This window comes from Brachycentrus maculatus, unplaced genomic scaffold (genome assembly GCF_059751285.1).
Source record: "Brachycentrus maculatus isolate JH-2025_06_01 unplaced genomic scaffold, ASM5975128v1 h1tg000293l, whole genome shotgun sequence".
NCBI classification, from domain to species: domain Eukaryota; kingdom Metazoa; phylum Arthropoda; class Insecta; order Trichoptera; family Brachycentridae; genus Brachycentrus; species Brachycentrus maculatus.
This window is the reverse complement of record NW_028281044.1, coordinates 201,878-213,528: the sequence shown is the minus strand read 5'-3', so window position 1 is coordinate 213,528 and position 11,651 is coordinate 201,878. Positions and strand designations below refer to the sequence as shown.

Below are 11,651 nucleotides of genomic sequence, written 5' to 3'. Positions count from 1 at the left end.
TTTTGTTCATTTTATTCTTACTGTCTCTGCATTGGGCTTATCGGTCATCAATATCATCTATTTTATATCAAACAGATATATAATTCATTATATCTGTCCATATTAGAAGATGTATCGAGTAGATTCACCCGTAAAATAAAAATACATTTATTAAAACATTATTCACCAGCATTGTTAAAACAAAAATTCACTAAATATAGGTTTGAACAAAATCCGTCCAATATTCGTTTTTAAAAAAAATCTACGTGGAACATATATAATATAATATATTTACAAAATGAATTTTTCAAAATAGATTTTAAAAATTAACAAAGACCTAACTAGTTAAGAATTAATGGCATATTTGCGAATTGAATTTAACTGATTTTTTAAAATTTTATTTTAATTTTAAAACAGTTTCGAAAGCCAAGAAGATTTATAATTGGTTTTAATCTTAACTATATACAGGAGTTGTCTATCTATGTATGTAGTAAATAAAACTATGAACTTAACGTTATTTAAAATTAAATACAAAATGTAAAATATAAACATCATTGAGATTGCGGCAAAAATTTACTAAGTCATGGTAAATTTTAAGTACAAATAAATACACCAAATCCCTCAATTTACATGTTTTCTTACATTTAACATACTGCTTGTTCTTGAAGAATAGTTGCCACGGACATGAGAGCAAATTTTTAGCAAGGTTTGTCCATCGAGTAATGGTTAAAAAATATTTATTTAAAAAAATGTGATTATGAGATTCTGGTGAAATGAAATTGTTTGGATTTTAAAAAATTGTATACAAAAAAAACTATAAAGATATTTTTTTTTAATAGTGGCAGAAAAAAATATGTAGGTTCTACAAATTAGCTGAGAGGATGAAGCCGATAAATTATGTTTGTGAATTAAAACATTGTCACAATAGATCCACACTACACGACCTGTATGGATCTTTTGTGAATAAATATAATTGACATTTAAATTAATTTCATTTAACAAATTGATGCTTGACTTTTTTATTTTCTTTTAGCAATTACTTATATGAACCACAATTCATTAAAATTTCTTTTAATGATTAAATATTGTATAAGCATCTTGTGTATTAGTTTTAGTAAATTTCCACTTCTTTTCACTCTCATTCGCATCCAAATACGCATAGGACACTATACCTATCTCGTATTACCTTGATGGTTAATTATGTTAATAATATATAATAAAACATAAAAATCGAGGGAATAGGTGTATACTTAAAAATTAATTTAATAATAATAGCGTTCACCTTCAATTCCAATCAATCGAATACATACAGTAACTTTAATTAGGATTTAACATCATGGTTTTTTTCTGGTATTTTACCAAACGCTTTTAGAATATTACAACAAATTAAGGCATGGAGAAATATAATGACTCAATAAATATGTACAAAAAAGATTAATTATTTATTTAAGATTATGTACTTTGATTTAAGTATGTATGTTTCAAATTTAAGAACACGTTAATATTTGCCCATAGAACAGTGAATCGAAAGATTCCTGTTTCACTCCCAGCTTGTGGAGCGATAAGTTGCGACAAATTCAAGTTGGAGACATTCTATCAAGTCGTGGTTTTGAGACATTGAATGTTTGAAAGATGTATTATAAGTACATTTTAAAACTAAATTGACACGTGAATTTGAAATACCTATTAAAATAATAACAACTTGTGCGTACTTATGCATTATATTCAAACGTAATAAACGGGTTTCAAACGAATGCTAAACAATTTTGGAAGTTCAACAAATACGCTTACTTTTTAAATGGATTAAAAAATAATCACTATATATACAAAATATTAATTTAAAATATCAATTTCATGAAATTATAATTCGATAATCGAGAAAATAAGTTTGAAATTTTAAGACAATCTTTGTATTGCTGTAAATCAAAGTATTTTCACAATAATAAGTAATTTAAATATATACAATTTTCTTCCTTAATGAAAATTCAATCACCAGTTTAATTCACATACCATTCTGAGCGATTAAATTCGAAATTAGCTTATCTTAATTTAAATGTAATAATAAATCAAATATAACAATCTAAATTTATGTAAGTAAATTACTATATCACAATGTCTACTTAATTGTATAAAGATTCTAATAATTTGTAAATTAAGTATGCTATAAATTTTTAAATGAGAATAATCACATTATAATTTGATGTTAACAAACTAAATATCACTAATTATTATAGTATTTTATGACATGTGTGTGTTTCCATGCACTTAATATGCATCAAACTTATGTCCAAATACCGTATAATAATAAGTGGTATTTATCATGTTAATAACAAATTAAAAAATGGATAAAAATTGCCAGAAGTGACTGCCAAATCAATTAATGCAACGAGGGAGAATTCATCGCAAAAAGTTTCAGATCTCTCATATAGTTTTTACATAGCCAAATTGTATACATTTTTTTGCAGCCTGTATTAATTCATTCACAGATAAAGACAGTTACAATTTATGTGAAACTCAAACATATATGTACATATATGAAGGGAAAAGATATTTTGTCCATGTATAAAATATCGTGTTCAATAATGTCCCAGTTTATGAGTTGGCGTATTGATTTTTTTTTAAATGTGTCCAAATAAAAGACACGAAATGTCCTTGTGAATAAAATGTTCATAAACTTGGATTCTGCAATTTAAAAAATGACTGGATTGAATGATAAATTTTAAAATAAATTTTCTCTTCAAACAGAAAATTAATCATTTAAAAACGAGGCCTCCATGGTAATACCCAAGTAGATAAGTGAACATGCTTCAGATTATCAATGAAAAAACATAATGCTGTTAACTAAAAAATATTAAGGACATTTCTAATTTACTATATTAAAAATAACTTAAGAATTATAATAGTAAGTTGTCATGCCAAAAATGAGATTAAATTATAGTAAATACAAGCTATTTCATTCTTTAAACTAAGTAAATTGTGTTCAAAATAGTATTTTTGTAAAATAATTACCATGTAAATGCAAAAAAATGAGGTACATACACTTGTATCACTTCAGTATGCTATTAATTGAAAAAAAGTAATAAATATATCTGTATGTCAGTATACATATAATGTCCTGTGCACATTTCGGTAATATTTATTTTGGTGGATCAATTGTAATGAAGTATTGCAGTATTGGATATTCTACCATTTTCAATATATTACTGCTTCGTATAACAACATGCACAAGGTAATTAGGTAAGGGACCCAAAGGCATAAATGATATTGGCATTTTTGGATTTAAAATTCCACCATAGTGGTAATATAATGGTGCAACTAAAAATAGTTTTTATTATTAAAAGTCACATGGTATAAAATAGTCTGCAGAACCTTATATCCAAACACTCAGATATATTTTAAAGTAAGCAGGTATAAAAACAAATGTTTCTATTGTAATTTCTGTGCTTCAAAAATTTTATGAAATATAACCTTTGAAAGTTTTTAATGTTAAATGATTCTTTTGTATAATATATATTTTAATACACCGCTAATCTTATATTCGTATTTTGTTTTAGTAACACAGGAACAATGAGACCTAATTATATAATATAATTATCATTAGAAATGTTGTGTAGAAAGACATTTTGACACCTTCAACATGTCTACATAATATCACATATTGTAATGAGATAGAATTAAGGGCTATTGTGCATATTTTAATCGGTCAAAAAAACTATATATCATAATCACGGTGTATAAGCAGTACCTTTTATACAAATACGATGCCGCATTGTGCATATTTTGTTTAATAAAAACATTATTAACTCTGTGGTATGGTAATATAACATTCTCCTTATCATTCATCGTTCACTTTGTGTAATACCACTTTAATATAGTGGTATTACACAAAGTAAACGATGAACGATAAAGAGAGTTCTACATTGTGCAATTTATGTCTGACAATATTTATTGTAAATTAATGTTTCAGTAGAACTGACTAGTTCAGTAGTCCGTCAACATATGTGTAATAATTAGCGCATTTGGCTACCATCCTGGAATTTCTGCATTTGATTCCCAGGAGGGTGAAAATAAATAAATGGAAGTGATGTTTCTCTTTAATAATTATTTGAAATAATATGATACTTGAAGCATAGGACTGATCGCCATATGGTGAACAATCAACAAATGTAATAAAATTTTATGTAGGACTTGTATTTGATATAGAAGGCACTGATTAAAACTTTGATAAATGTTAGCAAAAAGTCAGGTGACTCCTAACAAATATCAAAATATGGGCAAGAAATTGGTCGGGTTAAAAAAAAAAACTAAATCATAAAGTATAGTATGTACTGAATCAATGACGTCAATTCTGTGTCTAACTGAGATCATAAAATATATAAAGGAGACTAAAAACAAAAGCGGACATATCTTTGAAATCGAAACTCATTGAAATAACGAATCCTGTGTGTTTTTATGGTTACATTTTTTTTTATACTTAGATGTTTACAATTATGCTGGACACGTACCTCAAAGAGTGCTAAGCATACATCTAAAATCGTTAGTGTTTTGAAAAAAATGCATATTGATTTTAAAATTAAATTACAAAAACTAAATTTTTCAGTAATTTGGTTTAGAATCTTATTCGTCCAATACAGTAAATGAACAGATTTATATTTATATTTATTTAATAAAACATTTGTATGTCAGCTTTCATTTCATACTTTTTTATGGTGGGATAAAATATAAATGTTTTTAATTGAACCAGACGTAAAATCTACAAAATTGTTTATTTTAAAATGTATGAAAATTATTTAATTGCTAATAATTACTATAGGAAATAATAATGTGTATATTAGTATTCAACATTATTGGTTTGAGATAAAACTGAATTATTCAAGGTATATATTTAAAAAATGCTGGATTTAGGATATTTCATATTAATCTAGGAAATTTTCTACACTGACAAAAGTATACGATTTTTCGTTTAAACTACTTTCATTTGCATAAAACAAATTATTACGTTTAAAAAAAAAACAAATGTATGTAGTGTTTTGTAATATTAATTATTACAAATTATTTTCGTATGTCTAAATTTCTTCGAGTACCATGTGCATATTTACAAAATATATATAAATTCAATATGTAACTAACAAAAAATTATTAAAAACACGTTTTACATGCTTGTTTCATTTAATTTTTTAATTTAAATACATACATATGAATTTTTTAAAGCTAAAAATTAATATGCATGAATGTACATACGAAGGAATAAATTTTGAAATTGACATTATTATAGCGGACCTTTGAACTACCTAGATTTTAAGAAACGGTAAATGGACTTTGAAAGTTTTTAAATATATGCTTTTAAGAGTCAACGAAACACACTTATCGACAGATTAAAACAAAAAATAGAAACGATTTGCATTTTATTGATATAAAAACCAGCGATGTTCTTAATTATAGGTTCAATGTACATTTGTCACCGTAATAACACGGTGTTTCGTAAAACTGTAATTATTTATACGATTGTACATTCAATTTACCTATAATTTTTCAACTGTATATATATTAGTATTTACCAGTAACAGTATGTTACCGAAAAAGTTTCATACTAAATTTCTTATTGAATCACCAGATTGGTACTTTAAATATCCTTTTTTATGATGACTGCCTACCCATGTAACATTTATGGTCGAAGGGGAGGCTGATATGGTCACAGTGTATTGAAAACAGCTCTTTTGTGACCATTTCCGTCCCTACTGCGAGAGTATATTTTAAAATTTGATCTGTAATTTATCAACTTAGTTTCAAATTAGCATCTGAAGGTGTGTGATTATTTTGTTTTAAATATTGTTATAATGTGTTAGTTACCGAACAGTAACTAATATAAAATACTATAGTGGTTTAGTTTTATACACCTTTTTGTTTTTATTTATAAAGGAAAAGGCTGCAAAATCTCTTATTTTAAGGGCTTGTCTGCAGGTAGGATAGTAAAGATAGGGATGATAAATATGAAAATACATCACAAACACCCATAAAAATTGAAAATAAGTCTTTTTGGATTAACGTGATTTGTTAAAATATAACTTACATTTATCGAAAAGTTACATATTTGCTACTGAAAATTAATTTAGATAAAAGTAGAACTCATTTAATCCTGGTTATGTTCATAAAATGAATTTACAATCTGAATATGCACATGTTACTCAAAATCAATTTGCAATTGAATTAAAATCATTGAAATCGGTCAACTACAGCAAAAAAGACTTCTCTATTAAATATTTTTATACTATAAGTTGACAGACACATACTTACAATTTTACGAATTGAAATTGTATCATTCAATACAACAAATAGATTGAAATTACATCCATAGTTATATCTGATCTATTACGATACAAAACACCAATATTATTCTCATGTTTATATCATTTTAAACACCAAGATAGTGGGATTGTAAATTAGCTTTTTACAATAGTTATTGTTGAAAGATTAACTTTTAACTACATGCTTAAAATGATCCTAAACACATATATTGACAGGAAAATATAGCAATTTTATACTCACAAACGCATCCAAACTGGGTTTTCATCAAAAATCTGACAATCCTCGAATTTGGGGACAAATTATGCTTTCAATTTTCTTTCAACCCTTATCCGCACCCCAATGGTGATAGGGCACTGCATCATATAGAAGCATGTGTTATTTTGATCGTTAAATACACGAAGGAAAGGTAATCAGCCTTCCGCTTCAGGTACCAGTCCAGGGTCATAATAAATAAATATTAGACGGAAAAATCACTAATATTTATTTTGACCCCCTTGGGAATCCAACCCGGGACCTCCAGCATGGTAGCCTAGCGCGCTAACCACTACACTATGGAGGCGGATCAAATTTCAATCGCTTTCAATTTTAGTGTTCATTTATCCATACCAGCTCCCTATGTGGAGCATATTGAGACCACAAATAGCCACTGAGGTCTTCTGTCTTCTGCCAGCCCTTCTACATCCTTTCAATATGATATTTTTACAAAATTAAAAATATCATTCAGAGATAGGAGTGTGAAAGCATGGACATTTTTTACAAGGCTTACAACTGATCACTGTGGATATGATGCAGTGCCCTATACACCTTAGAGTGTGGATATGAGTTAAAATATGAAAAAATAATGGAATATTCATTATTGAACAACCATATTTCAATGTTCCACATACTTCAGACAGGAATATTTCACATTTCTATATACAAATTTTAATGATGCCACTATCTGTTTAGATTGAAAGTTAAATATCATCGCATTGTTTATTGACAATTCAATCAAGTTAGTTAAAACCTAACAACTGGATGAAAACACAATTTGGAGGCGTTTATGAAAAGAATGCGTTGTACATGTTACAACATTATAACAGAATTCTGAATAAAAGTACACTAGTTATTCGTTGAATCATTATTTTAATATCCGATAATAATTATTTTTACATTGAAAAGTAGTTAAGATTATATTTGAATTTCCATTTACGTACAACTAATAAAAATATATATATACCACATCCGGCCGAACCGAGCTTACAAGCCGCTCATTGATCACAATCCTCGTTGGTCTATACGGTCCAAATGTCATGGCAGGATCAAAATGACTCGCAGGACATTTACAATATTGAAATTTAACATAAGTTTATTCTTTACAGTCACAGCTTTTCAAAATTCTTTCATATAGACTTCGAGATTATTCAATTTAGTTATATATACAAATTATACATAAAAATCTTGTTATTGTTCATACAATGAGTGGTGCAATGGGTTTTGACGTTTTTAAGAGTATTATTATGGATATCGTAATTAAATTAGACTAACTTAACACATTGACTGCGGGAAACGCTTAAAAGCGTCTTTTACATACTGTTAGTAGAGAGTGGGAGATGCTTATAAGCGTTCTAGATGCCAAAAAATATTGTACAGATGGGAATTGGGTTTGTGGTTACTGAGGGTCGGGTGGCAGACTGTCTGAGAATAATTAGGGCCGGGGTTGATGAAAAAACCGCCCGATAACAATGTGTTAATAACTAACCATCATCCCACTTCACCGTAGGGGTTGGCAGAAAGAATAGAACGGCACATTAATCTGTCCTTTGCAAATAATCTTCGCCTCTTTCATATTCATGCATCTCCTCATAAATACCCGTCGATTATTCTGACTACTAACCAGACCATGCTCAAGTATTTGAAACACTTGATTTTGTCAAGTTTTATTCCTCTGCAAATTCACTTTATAAATTTGTCTTACTATTCTTTCTTCACACAATCGAATCACATGCCCAAACCATATCAACACACCTTTCTTAATTTCATTGGTAATTCTTACCTCAGCCTTGCAATCTTTACTTATATTACCGTTTGAACATCCATCATACATCCTGAGAGAACAAATTTCTCCAGCATTCATTCTACTTTCATCATTCTTTTACCAACTCCGTGCTTCATTTCCATACATTAGGGTTGGAAACAGGTATACATTGTGTACATATATCCGTAATAACACTCTAAAAACCGTCAATACTCATTGTCACCGTGTATATAGGATTGATGCTTATTTCTGATATTGAATTAAATAAGTGAGTTCGGTCCAAAGTTTACAAATCAACATTATGAGTATGCAATCTATAATATTTTTAAATGCGTGAGTGTCAATTTCATTCAATATCTATCAGTTTAACGATTGAATAGATCATAGTATCAAAAGCGGCCACATCCACATCCAAAAATGATGAATCAAATAAAACAAGGTTTAAAGTTCTTCATGCATTTAACAATTGCAAAAGAGAAGAAAAAAAGGATACTGTTTTATATTTATAAATTTTTTTTTAAGGTCTTCACGGAATAACTTAACAATTTAAATATAACAATAAAACACTCGTATAAGACCACTTTTTGAGTTTATTAATGTAAACACGACTTTCACCTGTTGACAGGACCTAGTCATGTTTACATTAATAAAATGAAAAAGTGGTCTCATACAAATGTTTTATTTTTATACTTAAGAGGATTTTAATATTTTAAAAATGCAGAAATGTCCGATTTACAACAAAAATTGACATTAAAATAAAAATGTATGAATGTGGACGCGGCTGCTTTTGAATTGTTATGACTCATTATGTGGGCATTGAGAACAAACATAGCAATCTCCATATGAGCGGTATTTTTTAATATATTTTTTTTCTTGTTACGCTGGATTAGGAAAGAGTTTAAGATGTGAAATTACAACAAAGAAGAAGACGTGCTAGAGGTCTTGGGTTCGATTCCCGTGATCAAGAAAATAATTTTTCTCTGGTGAGTAAATCTAGGATGAACTGGTGTCTGAAGAACAGGATTGATCTCCTAGGATCCATGTAATTAATGAACAAGATTGTCCACCTTCATAGTGCAGTGGTTACCGCATTTGCTACCATGCTAGAGATCCCGGGTTCGATTCCAAGAGGGTCAAAAGTAATATGTGTTTTTTAACTACGATTTTTATTTAACATTACCCTGGACTGGTACCTGAAGCGCAGGACTGATCACCTTGCCTTCATACAATTTACCATCAACTTAACATTGCATCAATTTGTTGAAGAAGAATAATGATTTGATATGATGCCCTATGCACCATTGGGTCCGCACAAGGGGCAGAAAAAGATGCCAGGCTAGACTAGTCAGTCAAATAGTCGATCAGATCTGAAATTCAGGTTAATCCGAAATATATTTGCTTACGAGATTGCTATGTTTGTATGTAGCGAATTTGATATGATATTTTAGTTATTTTTGAAAGAGAGTGATTGTCTGTGCAAGTTTCGGCTTAACAAATAAAAAATTAATTTAATCAATGTTTGAATTTAAAATGCAGATTTGTTCTCGATGTTTAGCCCATAAAGGATGTAACAAATTACCGATTACTGCAAGCGCGTGCAACTCTGGAGGTGACAACGTGTAATTATTCAAATAACCCCAGTGAATGATAATTTCATTTTCAAACAAAATAGTGTGCCGAGATTCTGGTAGTTGAATATTAAAATGTTGGATGTCGAAAACTGCATGGAACTTTATACTTTGTCGGATATCATCGAGACATCGTATCAACCTTGGACCTGCGTTTTGTCGTCGGATCATTCGATCGTGTAGCCTTTTTTGCTGCCCGCGGTTGTAAAACCGCTCGAATCTAAAGGTGGAGACTGACCGGAGCATTTCGTCGTAACGTTACACGTTACGACGCGAGCATTCAGGCAGTCAGTACACCGAATCGAGCGCTCCATCCATAGTTTCGGATGCTCGCTGAGCAATGTTACGACGAAATGCTCCGGTCAGTCTCCACCTTAAGGTTGACTGGAAATCGACAATTTTAGCAAGACATCACCGACAGACACCGCCTCGATTCTACGTTCTATAAAATAAATATCTTATTTCGCACGCAAGATCTGATAAATTAGTCGAACGCCTAGGGTTTAGTTTAGTACAACTTAGAGCTAATACTGATCTAAAGGAATTTGCGCGGCCGCGGTTCCGCGGGAGCAGCAGGCCGAGTAGCTCGCCGATCATTGCTTGTCCTTGACGGCGAGCGAGTGCGGCAGGATGTGCTCGGGCGCCAGCAGGTTGGCGCTCGGCTGGTGCGCGTAGTTGCGAATCTGGTGCAGCGAGATGAGCTGGTTGGGGAAGGAGGCGGCCGCCGGCGCCGCCAGGTTGCCCTGCTTGGCCTGCTGGAAGCCCAGCGAGTCGTAGAGGTAGGGCCGCTGGCCCAGCTGCGCGTGTGCCAGCCCGCCTAGGTGCGGCGCCATGGAGTTGATGGGCGTGAAGGCCGAGTTGGCCGCCGCGCTCGCCTTGGACAGCGCGATGTCGTAGGGCGCGGGCGCCAGGCCGGCGCCGTTGAGGTGCAGCCCCTGGCGGTCCTCGCCCGGGTCGCCGTTCAGCCGGTGGTGGTCGAAGAGCGCGCGGTGGTGCGCCTGCAGGTGGTCGGCCTCCTCGTCCGCGCCGTCGGGCGCCTGCTGGAAGCCGCCCTCCTGCATGGCCTCGGACAGGTGCGCCGCCGAGTCGGGGCTGATCTTGGGCCAGAAGTGGTGGTCCGCGAAGGGCGCGGGCGGCGCGCGGCCCGCCAGCCCGGCGATGGGCGGCCGCCGGTCGGCGCGCTCCGCGTGCTTCTGCATGTGCTTGCTCAGGTACGTCTCCTGCGTGTAGCTCTTGCCGCAGTACTGGCAGATGTGCGTCTTGAGGTGCTTGGACTCCTTGTGCTTGGGGATGTGCTCCAGCAGGCTGGGCTCGTCCGAGAAGCACTTGTAGCAGGAGTTGCACTTGTAGGGCTTGTCGGTCTGGTGGCAGCGCGAGTGCGACTGCAGGTTGGACAGCTGCGAGAAGGCCTTCTGGCAGCCGGGGTGGCGGCACTTGTACGGCTTGTCGCCCGTGTGCGTCCTGATGTGCTGCTGCAGGTGCGACAGCTGCGTGAACTTGCGCTGGCAGATCTCGCAGCGGTACGGCTTGATGCCGAGGTGGATCCTCGTGTGCTGCGACAGGTAGCTGGAGTTGGCGAACGCCTTGGTGCACTGGCTGCACTTGTAGGGCTTGGCCTCGCGCAGGTGCACCTGCGTGTGCAGCTGCAGGTCGGCTTTGGACCCGAATACCTGGAAACAGACCATAGAGACAATCAGAGACGGAACCAGACACGATCGTCA

The 11,651-nt window shown here is 33.3% G+C and overlaps 1 protein-coding gene across 4 annotated transcripts in view; it reads right to left on the bottom strand.

Moving 5' to 3' along the window:
• rn (rotund) overlaps positions 1-11,651 on the bottom strand; it is a 94,853-nt gene continuing 83,202 nt past the window's right edge. For 2 of the 4 annotated variants that reach the window (XR_015838258.1, XR_015838257.1), the window contains exons 3-4: positions 9,549-11,600; positions 1-9,483 (exon numbers count right to left, since the gene is read on the bottom strand). Coding sequence is in view for 1 of the 4 variants with exons in the window: in XM_088267347.1 (XP_088123473.1) it covers positions 10,524-11,600 (1,077 nt within the window). In the remaining 3 variants the exon portion in view is untranslated. Of the gene's footprint in view, positions 11,601-11,651 lie in introns of all 4 variants that reach the window. The other 2 variants (XR_015838259.1, XM_088267347.1) reach the window with 2 other exon arrangements.